The following is a 21768-nucleotide window of genomic DNA, read 5'->3' as shown; positions in this document are numbered from 1 at the left end:
TCAGGGAGCTAAGATCTGGCATGTCGTGCAGCAGAGCAAAAACAGTCCAAGTATGCGTTCTTAGATATTATTTTTATGAATAATGTGCATGATTTTGCACTATTTAGATAGGATAAAGACCTTGTTTTAATTTCTTATTTATTTCTATCAAGTTTGACTTGAGAGAAATAGGTATATAGGCGAGAGGGAAAATAGACAGTATTTGTAAATAATATGGTCATGTTGGCAGTTCTAAAATTTCTTATACGTAGATAGAAGATAGAAGTGAAAGAGATATTGCTCATAACCACAGTAAGTTTTATATCTTTTATTCTACAGTTATCTGTTTCATTACATCTGCCAAGACAGGATTGTATATCTTTGTATCACTGATGATGTAAGTAATTTGAGGACATGTTGCTCTTTAACTGTGTGTAACATTAGTAGAGTTAGTTCTTAATTATCTGTATCTGTGGTGGGTAAAGTTGATGCAGATATAACTTTCTATAGCTCAAAATTGTTTTTTATGCTTTGCATTTGTCATATAAAGCAGCAAATCACAGAAAAAGTTGATATCTGGGTATATGCAAATCAGTTTGGTTTTGTAGAGTTTTAGATGAACCATTTATTATAACTTCTACACTTAATTTATTGTATGGTGAGAATTGGTGTTCATTATTATGATTCTTCAGTATCAGACCCTCAAAATTTATCTGAAATAGTAAATGGATGATTTCACTCCTTTAATCAGTAGTTACTGAATTTTTTAATGTATGTGGACTTTGGGAAAACAAAATCACAACACATTATAATCAACTTTGTAAACCCATAGTTTACATTGGTAGGTTGTTTTTGAGCATTTGTAGTTTGATGCAAAATGCTCAATACCTTAACAGTGCCATCAAGGTCCTCTCTCCTCTCTGCAATCCTAGTGTCAACTTCTTCTTGGACACATTTCCCTTATGGTTTCAAAGAGCTATGTGCTTATTTATTTGTGTCCAAAAAAGAGGAGCTATGTCTTCTCAAGTCTCTTCCTGCAGGAATGAGGAAACTCCCCAGAGGCACACCTTTCCCTTCTCCCACTTTCAAAGTGGACTTTTCATGCCTTATGGCTAGGACTAGGTTATGTACTTATTTTTAAATTGATCACAGACAAGAGCCATGGAATTGGCATGACTGCCATAGGTAGTGGTTCTTAACGTTTATTGTATCACAGACCTCTTTGCTGCTCATGGATCACTCCCAGAATTTTTTAAATGCATGATTTTATTAGGTTGCTGCAAAAGTAATAGCAGTTTTGGACCCTGAATTTTAAATCATTGTAACTAGGCTCAAATACATCTTTATTAATCAAAATAAGAACCATTACAATCAATACATTTTTGCCAATGAGAAATAAGCTTGATTATTCCTGTAGCAAAAAAAATCTGTGCTTTAGGATTTGATGAACTCTTGGAAAGCTTTTTCTGTGTGCTGCTGGTCATGGAAGCATTTTCCCTGCAAAAAGTTGTTGAGATGCTTGAAGAAGTGGTAGTCAGTTTGCAAGAGGTCAAGTGAATATGGCAGATGAGGCAAAACTTCATAGCCCAATTCATTCAACTTTTGAAGCTTTGGTTATGTGACAAGTGGCCGGGCATTGTTGCAGAGAAGAACTGGGCCCTTTTTGTTGACTGATGCCAGCTGCAGTCATTGCAGTTTTTGGTGCATCTCCTTAATTTGCTGAGCACACTTCTCAGATGTTAATGGTTTTGCCAAGATTCAGAAAGCTGTAGTGGATCAGATGGGCAGTAGACAACCAAACAGTGACTAATATCTTTTTTTTTTTTTCTTGGTGCGAGTTTGGCATGGGGAGGTGCTTTGGAGCTTCATCTCAGTTCAGCCACTGAGCTGGTTGTTGTGGAAAATCCAATTTTTGTCGCACATCACAATCCAACCAAGAAGTGGTTTGTTGTTGTTGTGTAGAATAAGAGAAGATAACACTTCAAAATGATTATCTTTTTTTGATTTGTGGTCAGCTCAGGAGGAAAAGAGCTTGTCTGAGGAGGCCTTACAAATAACTGAGAAAAAGGCGAAAGGCAAAGGAGAAAAGGAAAGATACACCCATCTGAATGGAGAGTTCCAAAGAATAGCAACGAGAGATAAGAAAGATTTCTAAGTGAACAATGCAAAGAAATAGAAGGAAACAATACAATAGGAAAGATTGGAGATTTCTTCAAGAAAATTAGATACCAAGGGAACATTTCACACAAAGATGAGCACAATAAGGACAGTAACAGTATGCACCTAACAGAAGCAGAAGATACTAAGAAGAGGTGGCAAGAGTACACAGAAGAACTATACAAAAAGATCTTCATGACACAGATAACCGCAATGGTTTGATCACTCACCTAGAGCCATACATCTTAGAGGGCAAAGTCAAGTGGGCCTTAGGAAACATCACTATGAACAAAGAGTGTAGGTGATGGAATTCCAGCTAAGCTATTTCAAATCCTGAAAGATGATGCTGTTAAAATGCTGCATTCAATATGCCAGCAAATTTAAAAAATTCAGCAGTGGCCACAGGACTGGAAAAGATCAGTTTTCATTCCAGTGCCAAAGAAGGGCAATGCCAAAGAATGTTCAGACTACTGCCCAATTGCACTCATTTCACATGCTAGCAAAGTAATGCTCAAAATTCTCCAAGCCAGACTTCTATAGTACATGAACTGTGAAATTCTAGATGTTCAAGATGGAGTTAAAAAAGGCAGAGGAACCAGAGAGATCAAATTGCCAACATCTGCTGGATCATAGAAAAAGCAAGAGAATTAAAAAAAAAAATCAACTTCTGCTTCATGGACTACACTAAAACGTTTGACTCTGTGAATCACAACAAACTGTGGAAAATTCTTAAAGAGATGGGACTACTAAACCACCTTAATTGCCTCCTGCAGAACCTGTATGCAGGTCAAGAAGCAACACTTAGAACAGGACATGGAACAATAGACTGGTTTCAAATTGGGAAAGGAGTATGTCAAGGCTGTATATTGTCACCCTGTTTATTTAATTACATGCAGTGTACATCATGCAAAATGCCGGACTGGATGAAGAACAAGCTGGAATCAAGATTGCTGGGATAAATATCAATAACCTCAGATATGCAGATGACACCACCCTTACGGCAGAAAGCAAAGAACTAAAGAACTTCTTGATGAAGATGAAAGAAGAGAGTGAAAAACCTGACTTAAAACTCAACATTCAAAAAACGAAGATCATGGCATCTGTTCCATTACGTCATGGCAAATAGATGGGGGAAACAATGGAAAGAGTGACAGACTTTATTTTCTTGGGCTCCAAAATTGCTGCAGATGGTGACTGCAGCCATAAAATTAAAAGGTGCTTGCTCCTTGGAAGAGAAAATATGACCAACCTAGACATTGAAAAGCAGAGACATTACTTTGCCAACAAAGGTCCATATAGTCAAAGCTATGGTTTTTCCAGTAGTCATGTATGGATGTGAGAGTTGGACTGTGAAGAAAGCTGAGCACCGAAGAATTGATGGTTTTGAACTGTGGTGTTGGAGAAGACTCTCTGACAGTCCCTTGGACTGCAAGGAGATCAAACCAGTTAATCCTAAAGGAAATCATCCCTGACTATTCTTTGGAAGGACTGATGATGAAGCTCCAATAGTTTGGCCACCTAATGCAAAGAGCCAACTCATTAGAAAAGACTCTGATGCTGGAAAGTACTGAAGGTAGGAGGAGAAGGGGATGACAGAGGACAAGATGGTTGTATGGCATCACTGAGTCAATGGACATGATTTTGAGCAAGCTCTGGTAGATGGTGAAGGACAGGGAAGCCTGGCATGCTGCAGTCCATGGGGTTGCAAATAGTTGGACACAACTGAGTGATTCAACAACAACAGTAGGCAACCACTTATCAAACTTTTTCACCTTACCAATTTCCCTCAATTGCCAAATGACAGTAGAATGATCAACATTGAGTTCTTGGGTAACTTCTCATGTAGTTGTAAGAGGATCAGCTTTGATGATGCTCTCAGTTATTGTCAACTTCTGATGGCCAGCCACCGTGGTTCTTATTGTCAAGACTTGATTTCTTTGAAAAGTTTCTTGAACCACCGCTGCACTGTACATTTGTTAGCAGTTCGTGGGCCAAACACATTGTTGATGTTGTGAGTTGTCTCTGCAGCTATGACCTATATTGAACTCAAATAAGAAAATCACTCAGATTTGCTTTTTGCCTAATATCATTTCCATAGTCTAAAATACATATAGTTAGCAAGTAATAATTAGCAAAAATCATAAAACAAGAAATGCTCATTAAAATTATATGTAACATAACCACATGTATTTAAAAATGTATTTCAATATCAAATGGCAAAGTTCAACAATGCAAAATCAAAATTACTTTTGCACCAACCTAGTAATACCAGTTATGTTGAAATTCAGTATTCAGGGCTTCCCTGGTGGCTCAGGTGATAAAGAATCTGCCTGCAATGCAGGAGACCTGGGTTTGATTCCTGAGTTGAGAAGATCCCCTGGAGAAGGGAACAGCTACCCACTCCAGTATTCTGGCCTGGAGAATTTCATGGACAGAGGAGCCTGGCAGGCTACAGTCCATGGGGTCGCAGAGTCAGACACAACTGAGTGACTTTCGCAGTATTCAAAGTAGTTTAAATATTGATTTAGTAATATATGCTTCTTTATGAATTCACTAATAACAAGATATAGTCATGGGTTTAATAAACAGTTATGATGTGGTGATAAGTATTAATGATATTTTGAGAGATATCTGTAACTGATGATATATGCAAAAAAGACTTCTCTTGGTGACAGAGTCCCAGATACTGTTTAATACTACTCTATTTTGTTACTACAGTCACAGTTGAAATTTGAGTTAAAGTTTGGTGAAAATAATAATGAGATATTTTTTTAATCCAAATACATTGGCCCCTTGAATTTGGACCATTGACCCAACTTTAAGAATTCTTGGCTTAGACTACTCATCTTAGGTGAATTGGAGATGTGTGGCAACCACAGTGATTATCACAATGACTTATATTCCCTGGTTTCACAGTATTTTCTAAAATTATTTTAAAAATCCAGTTATATCTGAAATGACTGATGTGAAAGTGCTGAGAGTAGGTGAGAAATAGCACTAAATTTGGGTTGGTCAGAGTTGAGTCTTACATTTCTTAAGCTATAATTGTACTTTTGTGTATAGGTTATACACATACACACAGTTTTTGACTGGAACTAGACAAGAGTACATTCCTTGATCTTTTCAAATATACCTCCAGTACTGAAAAAAGTTAATTAAAAGTTTATGTCAATAGTGTTATCTTTGTGTGTGAAAGACTATACTATTACAATGGATTTCTCAAGCATCTTCTTGTGCTAGGCTTTCTAATAGATCCTGTGAAAGATATGGTTGGAGTAAAACCCAATTCCTGCTCTTAAGATGCTAGTGTAGGTATTGTTATCTTAGTTGGCAGTAATCTAACATTTGGATTCGACTCAGCTCTTTCATTTACTAGTTTCACTTTTGGCAAGTTAGTTTCTTTTTAGAGCCTTTGTTTCTTTATCTGTAAAATGAGGTCAGTTCCTCCTTGTAGAATCATTGCTCAGTAAATATTATCTGTTCTTTTGGTTGTTTTTAATCATCCATATCATTTTTGTTTAGTGTTAACTCTGTATTCATCTCCTCAGGATTTTGAGCGTTCGCGAGCCTTTAATTTTCTGAATGAGATAAAGAAGAGATTCCAGACTACATATGGTTCAAGAGCACAAACAGCGCTCCCGTATGCCATGAATAGTGAGTTCTCAAGTGTCTTGGCTGCACAGCTGGTAAGATCTTTCTCGGGATATAGTATTTGATTCATATCTTCTTTATTACTTTAAAGAACCATGGATATAGGGGACCCTGACCTGCAGTGATTTTTCTGACTGTTATTATATGCCAAGATAGTAAAACTTCCCAGATGAAAAAAAATATACAAATGGGCCATTTTAGGATGGAAAGTGATATTCTCTATAAATGGTGGTCAGAGTATCTCATGATTGGGAAGGAGATTAAAGATCATCTACTTCAACTACCCATTTAATGTATCAATCCACTCAACATGCCAAATGGTGTCTTAACCTGTAGATTAACCTCTACCCTCCCACAAGGTAAATTTAATTTTTGGGTAGTTCAGTTAGTCATTTGAAAATCTGTTTATCTGTATGAATACTTAATTCTCAGTTCAGTGAATTTATACATATATATACATATTATACATATACATACATTTATATATACATATACATATTTATATACTTTTTACAGATACAAAACATCTCATGACTCTAAAGGAGTCCTCATGTTCCTATGCAGTCAGGTCCTTCCCTGAGGCAACCGCTGCTCTATTTTTGTCACCATAAATTAGTTTTCTCTTTTCTAGAATTTCTTATAAATGGAATCATACATTATATACTCTTTTGTATCTTCCTTGTTTTTCTCAGTGTAAGGTTTTTGATATTGATCCATATTGTATAAATCAGTAGTTTCCTTTTTATCTGAGTAGTATTGTATGCATATAACACAATTTGTTTATCCATTCACCTGTTGCTGGATATTTGAGTTACTTCCAGTTTTCAGCTGTCACCAACAAAACTATTATGAATATCCATGTACAAGTCTTTGCATAGACATGTGTTTTTATTTTTCTTTGATAAATACCTAGGGGTGGAATTGCTGGGTCATATGGTGAATGATGTTTAATTTTATAATGAATCATGAAACTTTTTTCCAAAGTGGTTGTACCATTTATAGTCCCACTAGCACTTCCAGTGTTTCTGCATACTTGCCAACACTTCTTATGGTCTGTCTTTTTAATGTAATTCATCCTTGTGGATGTGTAATGATATCTCATTGTGGTCTTATTTTGCATTAAAGAATGCTTACTTTTTATCCATCAAACCGTATGAGTGCAAAGACATAAGTTTTATCTATGATAGTGTTGTGAATGAGAAAAAAGGACTCACTGTCACTGAATAATTTCCTCTTTATTTCTCCTGTAAGTATTGTTTTTAATACCTTTTTGAGGATTATACTTCTAAATATGCATCCTGTCGGGATGAAGTTCATTTAAATAGTTATGAGTCTTTATTATTCAGTTGGTTTGTTTCATACTTCCACTAGGGAATACTTATATACATACATCTAAGTAAAACACCATCAGCAAAATATATACCAATGCCCATTTGAAAATAAATAGGTTCAGGTTGATGGCCAAGATGGTGAAGTAGGAAACCCTGAGCTCACCTCCTTCCATGGACACACCAAAATTACAACTGTTTACAGAGCAGCTATTGATGAGAAAGATCAGAAGACTAGCAGAAAGAATATTATACTATTGAAGATATAGAGAAGGAACCATAAGAAGACAGAGGGGCAGACACACAGTATAATCAAGATCCATACCTTGGAGTGGGTGGCCCACAAGTGGAATGATAATTACAATTGCAGAGATTCTCTCCAAGCAGCTAGGGGTTCAAGCTCCACATGAGGCTCCCCAGCCCTGGAGTCCTCCATTGGGAAGAAGAGCCCCCAGAATATCTGGCTTTGAAGACCAGCAGGGCTTAATTACAAGAGTGCTGAAAGACTGTGAGAAATAGAGACTCTACTCTTAAACAGTGTGTATAAAATCCGCATGCTCAGGAAATGAGGGCAGAAGCAGTAATTTGAAAGGAGCCTGGATCAGATCCACCTGCTGATCTTGGAGAGTCTCATGGAAAGGTGGAAAGCCACTGGAGCTCACCCTCGGGACATAGACATTGGTGGTAGGCATTTTTGGGACCTCATTCTACCATTCTTTACCAATGGAGCCCGTAAGCACAATTTAGCATATTAATGCCAGGACGTGGCCCTACCCACCAGCCTATCTGCACCAATGCTGAGACATCTCAAGCCAAACAACTAGCCAAACAGGGAATCAGCCCCACTTACTGCAGGCTGGTTGCTTTAAGAACCCCTGAACCTACAGGGGGCTCAGGACATGGCCCTGCACACCAGTGTGTGTGCACTAGCCCTGGGAACCCCGACTTAGGCCCTGCAGCCAGAGATCCTGAAACCTGGATCTGCCCACCAGTGAGCCAGCACTGTTCCCAGGGCCAAGATCACCTACTGGTGAGCAGGCGCCACCCCAGGACCCCCTGGACCCCAGCCTCACCCACCAGCAGGCTGGCACATCAACTCTGGAACCTCCAGAAGCCTTCAGCCAGAGATCCCATGGCCCAGCTCCACAAACCAGTAGGTCTCACCAGCCAGTGGACAAACAGCAGTTCCAGGACCCACTGGGTGCTTGCCCTGCCCAACAGCAGACCAACACCAGCTTGGGACCCTCCAAGGCCGTTCAGCCAGAGATCCCAGGACTCCCTGAGTCTCTGCAGCCAGCTGGCTTGTGACCTGGCCCTGCCCATCAGTGGCTGACAGCCTCTGTGCAAGGTAAGGTCTGGGAACCAACCAGACTGGGGGCCAGCCATCCCTACCAGATTGTCCACAACAGAAGGACCCACACAGCCTGTGTAGGTACTGTCCCTACAGCATATGGCTCTGGTGACCAGAGGGAAGTACACTGTTAGGATTCATAGGATGTTTCCTAGAAAAGGCCACTTCTTCAAGGTCAGGAAATGTAATCAACTTACCAAATACATAGAAATTAAAAAGGAAATAAGGCAAAATGAGACAGAGGAACATGTTGCAAATGAAAGAACAAGAGAAAAGCCCATAAGAAGAGCTAAGTGAAGTGGACGTAAGTGATGTACCCAATAAAAAACTCAAGGTAGTGATTGTAAAATGATCAAAGAACCCAATAAACGATTGGATTAACAGTGAGAAATTAGAATTTCTTAACAAAGAGTTAGAATATGTAAAGAATGACCAAGCAAAGATGAAGAATACAATAACTGAAATAAATACACTAGAGGGAATCAACAGTGAATTGTATGATACAGAGGAACGGATCAGTGAGCTGTAAGACAGAGTAGTGGAAATCACTGAAGCTCAACAGAAAAAAAGAATAAATATAAGAAATGAGTACTGTTTAAGAAACCTCTGAAACAGCATCAGATGTACTAACATTTGCATGATAGGGCTCCCAGAAGAAGGAGAAAAGGAGGCAGAGAACATATTTGAAAGCAAATTAACTGAAGACTTCCTTAACTTGGGGAAAGAAACAGATATCCAGGTTCAGCAAGCACAGAGAGTTCCCACAGGATCCACCCAAAGAGGACCACACTAAGACATTGTAATTAAAATGACAAAAATTAAAGATAAAGAGAGAATATTAAAAGCAGCTAGGGAAAAGCAAAATGTTGCACACAAGGAAATTCCCATTTCAAGTGGTAAAAGGGAAAAACCGACAACCAAGAATCCTAAACAAGGCTTTCACTCAGATTTGATAGAGAAATAGAAAGTTTTACAGATAAACAAAAGCTAAAAGAGTTCATCACCACCAGGTTTGCTTTAAAGGAAATGTTTAAGGGGCTTCTCCAAGCCGAAAAAAAAGGTTGTAAGAAGAAATATGAAAATTATGAAAGGAGAAATCTCCTTGGTAAAGGCAAATACACAGTAAGGGTACTAAACCAATCACATATAAAGCTATGAGGAGGATTACAAAAGGAGTAAAATCACCCATAATCACAATAAGGGATTTCAAAACAGAGGTATAAAATATGTCAAAACAGTAACTGTGGGAGGGGGCATAAAAATGTAGGGTTATTAAAATGCATTTCTACTTAAGAGACGAGCAACTTAAAATAATCATGTAGATATATACAGATTGTTACATACAAACCTTATGATAATCGTAAACCAGAAAACCTATACTAGATGCACACAAAGGGAAAGGAATCCAAATATAACACAAAAGATACTAATCAAATCATAAGGGATGAAAGCAAAAGAACAAAAGAGGAGTACAAAAACAACTGAAAATTAACAAAATGGCAGTAAGTACATACCCATCAATAATTAAATGGAAATGGACTAAATGCTCCAGTCAAAAGACACAGAGTGGCTGAATGGACAACAAAACAAAACCCATATATATATACTGCCTACAGGGGACTCAGTGTGGCCCTAAAGACAAAAATAGAAAGTGAAGGGATGGGAAAGGTTATTCCATGCAAATAGAAATGAAAGGGAAGCTGGGATAGCAATACTTATATCAGAGAAAATAGACTTTAAAACAAAAACTGTAAGAGACAAAGACATTACTTAATGATAAAGGAATTAATCCGAGAAGATACAACAATTGTAAATGTATATGCACCCAGCATAGGAGCACCTAAATGTATAAGGCAAATATTAATAGACATAAAGTAAGAAATTGATAGTAACACAATAATAGTAAGAGAGTTTAACACCACACTTAACCTCAATGGACAGATCATCCAGACAGAAAATCAGTGAGGAAACACTGGTCTTAAATAACACATTACACCTAATTGGGCTTAATTGACATATATAGAACATTCTGTCCAAAAACAGCAGAATACACATTCTTTCCAAGTGCACACAGCACATTCTCCAGGACAGATCACATGCTGGGCATAAAACAAGCCTCAGTAAATTTAAGAAAAATTGAATTCATGTCAAGCGTTTTTTCTAACCACAATGTTATGAGGCTAGAAATCAACTATAAGAAAAAAAAATCCAAAAAACACAAAACACTTGAAGGCTAAACAATATGCTACTAAACAATGGATTACTGAAGAAACCAAAGAGGAAATAAAAAAAATACTTGGAGAAAAAGAATACTTGAAGACAATTGAAAATGAAAACACAGTGATTCAAACTCTATGGGATCCAGCAAGAGCAGTTCTAAGAGGAATGTTTATAGTAATAGAATTTTACCTCAGGAAACAAGAAAAGTATCAAACAAACATTACACCCAAAGGACCCAGGAAAAGAAAAAACAAAACCCAAAATTAGTAGAAAGAAAGAAATCATAAAAATGAGAGCAAAAATAAGTGAATCAGAGATAAGGAAAAAATAGAAAAGATCAATGAAACTAAGAGCTAGTTCTTTGATAAGATAAACAAAGCTAATCACTTTTATCCAGACTGATCAAGAAAAAACAACTATATAGTGAACAACATATGCCAGTAAAATGGACAAACTAAGAGAAACAGGGAAATTCCTAGAAATGCACAGTCTCCCAAGACTGAACCAAGAAGAAATAGAAAACATGGACAGAACAGTTACCAGTAATGATATGGAAAATTGAAGTTTTAAAACTTCTAACAAACAAAAGTCTAGGACCAGATGGCTTCACAGGTCAATTCTACCAAACATTTAGAAAACTCTTTCAAAAATTGCAGCAAAAGGAACACATCTAAACTCATTCTGTAGGTCATCATCACCCTGACACAAAAAGCAAAGATATCACAAATGAAGAAAATTACAGACCATTATAGCTAATGAACATAGATTTAGAAATCACAATTTAACAAACTGAATTCAACAATACATTGAAAGGATCATACACATGATCAAGTGGGATTTATTTCAAAGATGCAAGGATGGTTCAGTATCTGGAAATCAATGTGATACACCATGATAACAAATTGAAGAATAAAAATCATATGATTATCTCAATAGGTACAGAAAAAGCTTTTAACAGTATTCAACATCCATTTATGATAAAACCTCTCAACAAAGTGGGAACATACCCCATCATAATAAAGGGTATGTATGACAGGCCTACAGCTAACATCATACTAAGTAGTGAAAAACTGAAAGCATTCCCTCTAAAATTCGGAATAAGACAAGGATGCCACTCTTGCCACTTTTATTCAACATAGTGTTAGAACCGCTAGCTACAGTAATCAGATATGAAAAAGAAATGCAAGGAATCCAAATTCAAAAAGAAGAAGCAAAATTGTCTCTCTTTGTAGATAACCATCTTACTATCTATAGAAAATCCTAACGATACTTCCAAAAAAGCAATTGTTAGAAATAATACAGTACAATTGCAGGATACAAAATTATACAGAAACCTATCACCTTTCTGTATACTAACAACAGACTATCAGGAAAACAAATTACGAAAACAATCCCACTTAACCATCAGATCAAAAAGAATAAAAAAGAATGCATTTAACTAAAGAGGTAAAAGACCTGTACTCTGAAAACTAAGAACCTAATGAAAGATATTGAAGATATTGAAGAAGTTGGAAAGATATACTGTGCTCATGGATTTGAAGAATTTATATTGTTAAAAATGATTATACTAAAAATAAAGACTATGCTATGCATTCTATGGAGGCAATGTCATCCCTATCAAAATACCAACAATGATGTGGTTTTTTTTTTTATGGGACTAGAACAAATAATTCTAAAATTTGTGTGGAGACGTAAAAGATGGCAGAATGGCCAGAACTATCTTGACAAAGAAGAACAAAACCTGATGTATTACGCTACCTCATTTCAAGCTATACTACAAAGCTGCAATAGTCAAAACAGTATAGTACTGTCAAAAAAAAAACAACAAACAGACACATAGATCTGTGGACTGGAATGCATGCATGCTTAGCCTTGTCCAGCTCTTTGTGACCCCATGGGCTGTACCAATCTCCTTTGTCCATGGGATTTTCCAGGCAGGAATGCTGGAATGGGTTGCTGTTTCCTCATCTGGGGGATCTTCTCAACCCAGGGATTGAACCTGTGTCTCTTGTATCTCCTGCATTGGCAGGTGGATTCTTTACCACTGAGCCACCTGGGAAGCCCATGGAATAGAATAGAGAGCCCAGAAATAAACCCATGCTTATATGGTCAATTAATCTATGACAAAGGAGGCAAGAATATACAGTGGGGGAAAAAGCTGTCTTTTTCCCTTTCCACTAAATGGTGTTGGGAAATCTGGACAGCTACATGCAAAAGAATCAAACTGGATTACTTTCTTACACCGTGGACACAAGTATAAGACCTGAAACCAAAAAACTTCTAGAAGAAAACATAGTATGCTCTTTAACATTGGTATTGATAGTTTTTTTGGATATGTCTCTGGCAAGGGAAACAAAAATAAACAAATGGGAGTACATCAAACTGAAAAGCTATTGCTCAGTGAAGGAAATTACCAATAAAATGAAAAGGCTGCCTACTGAAAGGGAGAAGATATTTGCAAACAATATATCTGATAAGGGGATAATACCTACAATGAGCAAAGAACTGATAAAACTTGGACATCTAAAAAACAAGCCACAATGGAGTATTACTCAGCCATTAAAAATAATACATTTGAATCAGTTATAATGAGGTGGATGAAACTGGAGCCTATTATACAGAGTGAAGTAAGCCAGAAAGAAAAAACACCAATACAGTATACTAACATATATGGAATTTAGAAAGATAGTAATGATAACCCTGTATGTGAGACAGCAAAAGAGACACAGATGTATAGAACAGTCTTTTGGACTGTGGGAGAGGGCAAGGGTGGGATGATTTGGAGAATGGCATTGAAACATGTATAATATCATATGTGAAATGAATCGCCAGACCAGGCTCAATGCATGATACAGGATGCTCGGGGCTGGTGCACTGGGATGACCCAGAGGAATGGTATGGGGAGGGAGGTGGGAGGGGGGGTTCAAGATGGGGAACACGTGTACACCCGTGGTGGATTCATGTTGATGTATGGCAAAACCAATACAATATTGTAATAAGCCTCCAACTAAAATAAATAAATTTATATTAAAAAACCAACTATAAAGTGGACACAAGAACTGAATAGCTGTCTTTCCAAAGAAGACAGACAGATGGCCAACAGGCACTTAAAAAAAGATACACAATATCACTATTTGTCCAGGAAGTGCAAGTCAAAACCACAGTGAGAGATATTACCTCACATTTGTCAGAATGGCTGTTGTCCAAAAGGCAAGAAATTAACAAGTGTTGGTGAGGATGTAGAGAAAAAGGAACCCTCCTGCACTGTTGATGGGAGTGTAAATTGGTGCGGCCACTATGGAAAACAATATGGAGATTCCTCCAAAAATTAAAAATAGAGCTATCGTATTATCAGCAATTCTACTCCTGGGTATTTATCTGAAGAAAACAGAAACACTAATTAGAAAAGGCACATGCACCCCTGTGTTCATTGAAGCATTATTTACAACAGCCAAGATATAGAAACAACCTAAATGTGCATCAATAGATAAATGGATAAAGAAGATGTGATATGTATATATATATATATACACACACACACATGAGTATTACTCAACAATAAAAATGAAGGAAATCTTGTCACTTGCAGCAACATTGATGGATCTAGAGGATGTCTTGCTAAGTGAAAAAAAAAGAGACAGATATTGTATGATTTCACTTATATGTAGAATCAAAAAAAGAAACATAATAAAGCACTAACAGAGATACAGATACAGAGAAGAAATATATGATTGCCAGAGGGAAAATGTTGGAGGTAGGACAGAAATAGGTGAAGGAGACCAAGTTACAAAATTCAAGTTGCAATGTAAAAGAGTTGCAGGTATGAAATATGCCATACTGTGAATATATAGTTGTAACTATATAATGTCTTTGGATTTTAGCATATGATAACTAAGCTTATTGCTTGTGATCATTTTGAAATGTATAGAAATACTGAGTTCCAAAGAATAGCAAGGAAAGGTAAGAAAGGCTTCTTAAGTGAACAATGCAAAGAAATAGAAGAAAACAATAGAACAGGAAAGACTAGAGATCTCTTCGAGAAAATTAGAGCCACCAAGGGAACATTTCATGAAAAGATGGGCACAATAAAGGACAAATGATATGGATCTAACAGAAGCAGAGGATATTAAGAAGAGGTGGCAAGAATACACAGAAGAACTGTACAAAAAAGGTCTTAATGACCTGGATAACCATGATGTTGTGATCACTGACCTAGAGCCAGACATCCTGTAATGTGAAGTCAAGTGGGCCTTAGGAAGCATCACTATGAACAAAGCTAGTGGAGGTGGTGGAATTCCAGCTGAGCTATTTAAAATTCTAAAAGATGATGCTGTTAAAGTGCTGCACTCAGTATACCAGCACATTTGGAAAATTCAGCAGTGGCCATAGGACTGGAAAAGGTCAGTTTTCATTCCAATCCCAAAAAAGGGCAATGCCAAAGAATGTTCAAACTGTCGCACAGCTGCACTCATTTCACATGCTAGCAAGGTAATGCTCAAAACCCTTCAAACTAGGCTTCAACAATACATGAACCAAGAGCTTCCATATGTACAAGCTGAATTTAGAAAATACAGAGGAACCAGAAATCAAATTGCCAACATCTGTTGTATCATAGAAAAAGCAAGAGAATTTCAGAAAAAATTCTGCATCATTGACTGTGCTAAATCACTAAGCGTGGGCGGCTGCGAGAGCCGGCTCACTAAGCGCTGGAATGCAAAAGTAGGAAGTCAAGAAACACCTGGAGTAACAGGAAAATTTGGCCTTGGAATGCGGAATGAAGCAGGGCAAAGACTAATAGAGTTTTGCCAAGATAATGCACTGGTCATAGCAAACACCCTCTTCCAACAACACAAGAGAAGACTCTACACATGGACATCACCAGATGGTCAACACTGAAATCAGATTGATTATATTCTGTGCAGCCAAAGATGGAGAAGCTCTATACAGTCAACAAAAACAAGACCAGGAGCTGACTGTGGCTCAGATCATGAACTCCTTATTACCAAATTCAGACTTAAATTGAAGAAAGTAGGGAAAACCGCTAGACCATTCAGGTATGACCTAAATCAAATCCCTTATGATTATACAGTGGAAGTGAGAAATAGATTTAAGGGCCTAGATCTGATAGTTAGAGTGCCTGATGAACTATGGAATGAAGTCTGTGACATTGTGCAGGAGACAGGGATCAAGACCATCCCCATGGAAAACAAATGCAAAAAAGCAAAATGGCTGTGTGGGGAGGCCTTACAAATAGCTGTGAAGAGAAGAGAGGCGAAAAGCAAAGGAGAAAAGGAAAGATATAGGCATCTAAATGCAGAGTTCCAAAGAATAGCAATAAGAGATAAGAAAGCCTTCTTCAGTGATCAATGCAAAGAAATAGAGGAAAACAGTAGACTGGGAAAGACTAGAGATCTCTTCAAGAAAATTAGAGATACCAAGGGAACATTTCATGCAAAGATGGGCTCGATAAAGGACAGAAATGGTATGGACCTAGCAGAAGCAGAAGATATTAAAAAGAGGTGGCAAGAATACACAGAAGAACTGTACAAAAAAGATCTTCACGACCCAGATAGTCATGATGATGTGATCACTAATCTAGAGCCAGACATCTTGGAATGTGAAGTCAAGTGGGCCTTAGAAAGCATCACTACGAACAAAGCTAGTGGAGGTGATGGAATTCCAATTGAGCTGTTTCAAATCCTGAAAGATGATGCTGTTGAAGTGCTGCACTCAATATGCCAGCAAATTTGGAAAACTCAGCAGTGGCCACAGGACTGGAAAAGGTCAGTTTTCATTCCAATTCCAAACAAAGGCAATGCCAAAGAATGTTCAAACTACCGCACAATTGCACTCATCCCACACGCTAGTAAAGTAATGCTCAAAATTCTCCAAGCCAGGCTTCAGCAATACGTGAACCGTGAACTCCCTGACATTCAAGTTGGTTTTAGAAAAGGCAGAGGAACCAGAGATCAAATTGCCAACATCCGCTGGATCATGGAAAAAGCAAGAGAGTTCCAGAAAAACATCTATTTCTGCCTTATTGACTATGCCAAAGCCTTTGACTGTATGGATCCCAATAAACTGTGGAAAATTCTGAAAGAGATGGGAATACCAGACCACCTGACCTGCCTCTTGAGAAATCTGTATGTAGGTCAGGAAGCAACAGTTAGAACTGGACATGGAACAACAGACTGGTTCCAAATAGGAAAAGGAGTACGTCAAGGCTGTATATTGTCACCCTGCTTATTTAACTTATATGCAGAGTACATCATGAGCAATGCTGGGCTGGAAGAAACACAAGCTGGAATCAAGATTGCCGGGAGAAATATCAATAATCTCAGATATGCAGATGACACCACCCTTATGGCAGAAAGTGAAGAAGAACTAAAGATCCTCTTGATGAAAGTGAAAGAGGAGAGTGAAAAAGTTGGCCTAAAGCTCAACATTCAGAAAACGAAGATCATGGCACCAGGTCCCATCACTTCATGGAAAATAGATAGGTCCCATCACTTCATGGGAAATAGATGGGGAAACAGTGGAAACAGTGTCAGACTATTTTTGGGGGCTCCAGTATCACTGCAGATGGTGACTGCAGCCATGAAATTAAAAGATGCTTACTCCTTGGAAGAAAAGTTATGACCAGCCTAGATAGCATATTCAAAAGCAAAGACATTGCTTTGCCGACTAAGGTCCGTCTAGTCAAGGCTATGGTTTTTCCTGTGGTCATGTTGGACTTTGAAGAAGGCTGAGCGCCAAAGAATTGATGCTTTTGAACTGTGGTATTGGAGAAGACTCTTGAGAGTCCCTTGGACTGCAAGGAGATCCAACCCGTCCATTCTGAAGGAGATCAACCCTGGGATTTCTTTGGAAGGAATGATGCTAGAGCTGAAAATCCAGTACTTTGGCCACCTCATGAGAAGAGTTGACTCATTGGAAAAGACTCTGATGCTGGGAGGGATTGGGGGCAGGAGGAGAAGGGGACGACAGAGGATGAGATGGCTGGATGGCATCATGGACTCGATGGACGTGAGTCTGAGTGAACTCCGGGAGATGGTGATGAACAGGGAGGCCTGGCGTGCTGCGATTCATGGGGTCACAAAGAGTTGGACACGACTGAGCGACTGAATTGAACTGACTGTGCTAAAAGTCTTTGTCTGTGTGGATCACAAGAAACTGGAAAATTCTTAAAGAGATGGGAATACCAAACCACCTTACCTGTCTCCTAAGAAACCTGTATGCAGCTCTAGAAGCAACAGTTAGAACCAGACATGGAGCAATGAACTGGTTCCAAACTGGGAAAAGAGTATGTCAAGGCTGTATATTGTCACTCTGCTTATTTTACTTACATGAAGACTACATCATGTGAAATGCCGGGCTAGATGAATCACAAGATGGAATCGAGATTGCTGGGAGAAATATCAAAAAACTCGGTTATTGCAGATGATACCACCCTAATGGCAGAAAGCGAAGAATTAAAGAGCCTCTTGATGAAAGTGAAAGAGGAGAGTGAAAAAGCTGGCTTAAAACTCAGCATTCAAAAAACAAAGATCATGACATTTAGCCCCATCATTTCATGCAAAATAGATGGGGAGAAGTGGAATGAGTAACACGTTTTATTTTCATGGGCTCCAAAATCACTACAGACAGTGACTCCAGCCATGAAATTAAAAGATGCTTGCTCCATGAAAGAAAAGCTATGACAAACCTAAACAGTGTATTACAAAGCAGAGATACCACTTTTCCAACACAATCCATCTAGTCAAAGCTGTGGTTTTTCTAGTAGTCATGTACAGATGTTAGAGTTGGACCAGAAAGAAGATTGGGGCTTCCCTGGTGGCTCAGACAGTAAACAATCTACCTGCAATGCGAGAGATCTGGGTTCGATCCCTGGGTTGGGAAGAGCCCCTGGAGGAAGGCATGGCAACCCACTCCAGTATTCTTGGCTGGAGAGTCACTATGGACAGAGGATTCCGGCAGGCTGTAGTCCATGGGGTCTCAAAGAGTCAGACATGACTGAGCTACTAAGTACAGTATAAAGACAGTTGAGTGCCAAAGATCTGATGCTTTCGAACTGTGGTGCTGAGAAGACTCTTGAGAGTCCCTTGGACAGCAAGGAGATCAAACCAGTCAGTCCTAAAGGATATCAACCCTGAATGTTCATTGGAAGGACTGATGCTGAAGCTGAAGCTCTAGTACTTTGGATACCTGATGCAAGCAGCCAACTCACTGGAAGACCCTGATGCTGGGTTAGACTGAAGGCAAAAGGAGAAGGGGCAACAGAGGATGAGATGGTTGGATAGCAACACCTACTCAATGGACATGAGTTTGAGGAAACTCTTGGAGATAGTGAAGTCACGGGAACCTGGCGTGCTGCAGTCTATGGGATCTCAAAGAGTCATACATGACTTAGTGACTGAATAGCAATGTGTTGTGCAACAGAAACTAACAAACACTCATAACAAACTCATAATGTCAAAACAGACTCATAGAAAAAGAGATCAGAGAGCTGGGATTGTGGGGAGGGATGATTGGATGAAAGTGGTCACAAAGTACAAACTTACAGTTATAGGATAAATACTAGGGATATAGTGGACAACATGATAAATATAATTAACAGTGCTTTATGTTATATATGAACATCATTGAGAGTAAATCCTAAGAGTTCACATCATAAGGGGAAAAAAGGTATTTGGTTCCGCTGGCAGCAAAACTTTCAATTTAGCCAGTTTGTCTTTAGCTCCAGATATGTGTGTGAACCTTTAAACAAATCTGTGACAGGATCTTGTCTATAAATGGAAATAATAATAATGGTATCTTCATAGAGTTTTTGCATGGTTTAAATAATATCCCATATTTGAAGCACTTAGCACAGTGAAGTGACTGGAATATTGTGTATTACGAAGTCCACAATTATTTGCTATAGATAATAACTTCAAAATATATACTCTCATTTATACTCTTACATTTTTAGATCCTATAATAAGCCAGTGAAAATAGCATGCATACTCTGATCCCAACAGATACAAAAATAGATGCCCAGAAGCTGGGCCAGTCCCTACCTCATCACACCCAAGAAATAGGAAAAGATTAAGAGTACCTTTTCCCTAACCTGTTACCTCTGCCTCAGCTACAGTCTTCTCCTTTCTTCCTTGTCTGAACATAGATTATATAACACCCTACTTCTGCCCAGGAATCTCAGATGTGTATTTGATATCCTTAGCTTTATTTCATTTGAAATAAGGTGATCTTTTTATACTATAACACTTATATTTCATATGGTAGCAAATTTTATGCTTTTGTATATTTTTTCCCTAGGTCTGGTAACAATTTTTGAATGAAGTGACATCTCTTTTGTGCTTGTGTTGTAACTTTTATGTGTCATTCCTCTTCTGTTTGTTTTCGTATTGTGAATAATGTCTGGGTATCATAAGTTAAATCATATTTTTTTTTATAGAAGCATCACTCTGAGAATAAGGGCCTAGATAAAGTGATGGAGACTCAAGCCCAAGTGGATGAACTTAAAGGAATCATGGTCAGAAATATAGGTATGTTTCATGACATACTCTGCATGTATGTGGGCAAAAATGATATTAGATTACTTGATTGGGGTCAGATCATTCTAGAGAAACTGAAGTAGCACTTCTTTATTCTTAATATTGGAAGCTAATTGTCAGCTGAGTTGTGGATATTTCTTACCTCTAATACTGCCTGCTGTATGAATGGTTTCTTTTAGCATTTATGACTTTCTTCATTCTAAATTGGTTAGTTTAGGGACTTCCCTGGAGGTCCAGTGGTTAAGACTTCTTCCAATGCAATGGATGAGGGTTCAATCCCTGTTTGGAGAGCTGAGATCCCACATGGCTTGAGACCAAAAAAACCAAAGCATAAACCAGAATCAGTGTTGTAACAAATTCTGTAAAGATGTTTTTAAAAAATAAATACATTAGTTTACTTAGCAAAACTTATGTCTAAGACCCTTAAATAGTTCAGCAGTTTAGAATAATTCAATTTGGGCTAGAAATACCCAGATAGTTATTATCAGTATAGATACTTAGAGTATAACTCTTTGACCTCCTTATAAAGTTTGTAGCTCTTGACTGAAAGAAATAATTGGATCAAAAAGCTGTTGTATTCTTCAAGAAAATGAACTGTGACAAATTCCATTGGCCTGTGTTTTGTCAAGAACCTGTATAGCACATTAAAATAATCCAAGAAAATACATCAAGTTTATTTTTTTGATTGATTATAATGATGGTATTTAGATTTAGGATGATGTTAATTTTTTACTAGCTCCAGTTTTCACATTGTAGTTCTTGGGCTAGCAGCATCAGCATCCTCTGGGTTCATTTCAGTTCAGTCGCTCAGTCATGTCTGACTCTTTGCGAACCCATGGACTGCAGCACGCCAGGTTTCCCTGTCCGTTACCAACTCCCGGAGCTTACTCAAACTCATGTCCATCGAGTTGGTGATGCCATCCAACTATCTTATCCTCTGTCATCCCCTTCTGCTCACTCTTTCAATCTTTCCCAGCATCAGGGTCTTTTCTGTTGATTCAGTTCTTTGCATCATGTGGCCAAAGTATTGGAGTTTCAGCTTCAGCATCAGTCCTTCCAAAGAATATTCATGACTGATTTCCATTAGGATGGACTGATTGGATCTCCTTGCAGTCCCAGGGACTCTCAAGAGTCTTCTCCAACACCACAGTTCAAAAGCATCAATTCTTCAGTGCTCTGCCTTCTTTATGGTCCAACTCTCACATCCATACATGACTACTGGAAAAACCATAATTTTGACTAGACGGACCTTTGTTGGCTTCATGTACCAGGTTTTTCAGCTGGAAACTGGCTTTAAGAAGCATTTCACCTGACTTCTCCAGGACCAAGCTGTTTCCTTAGAATTGATTGTGATTAACTTGCAAGCAGTTTGAATTGAGCTGTTTGAATAGTAAAGTGTTTGAGCTGTTTAAAATCATTTATTAAACTCTAGGGAAAAACCTCTAAGAATTGAGATCCCAGTTATCTAAATATTTTGAGGGTGCTCCCCCCAACAGGGTTCCAGCTGATGTGTCTTCTAACTATATGG

The 21768-nt window shown here is 38.2% G+C and overlaps 1 protein-coding gene across 2 annotated transcripts in view; it reads left to right on the top strand.

Annotated features, from left to right (window-relative positions):
- The window catches only part of VAMP7 (vesicle associated membrane protein 7), an 87684-nt gene that overhangs the window by 18943 nt on the left and 46973 nt on the right, over window positions 1-21768 (top strand). For both annotated transcript variants that reach the window (XM_052663203.1, XM_052663204.1), the window contains exons 3-5: window positions 319-376; window positions 5685-5822; window positions 20141-20231. In XM_052663203.1, coding sequence (XP_052519163.1) covers window positions 319-376; window positions 5685-5822; window positions 20141-20231 — 287 coding nt within the window. The remainder of the gene's footprint in view (window positions 1-318; window positions 377-5684; window positions 5823-20140; window positions 20232-21768) is intronic.

The sequence above is a fragment of the Budorcas taxicolor genome, chromosome X (assembly GCF_023091745.1).
Source record: "Budorcas taxicolor isolate Tak-1 chromosome X, Takin1.1, whole genome shotgun sequence".
NCBI classification, from domain to species: Eukaryota; Metazoa; Chordata; class Mammalia; order Artiodactyla; family Bovidae; genus Budorcas; species Budorcas taxicolor.
Note: the sequence above shows the minus strand (reverse complement) of the source record. Positions and strands in the feature narration are given on the sequence as shown.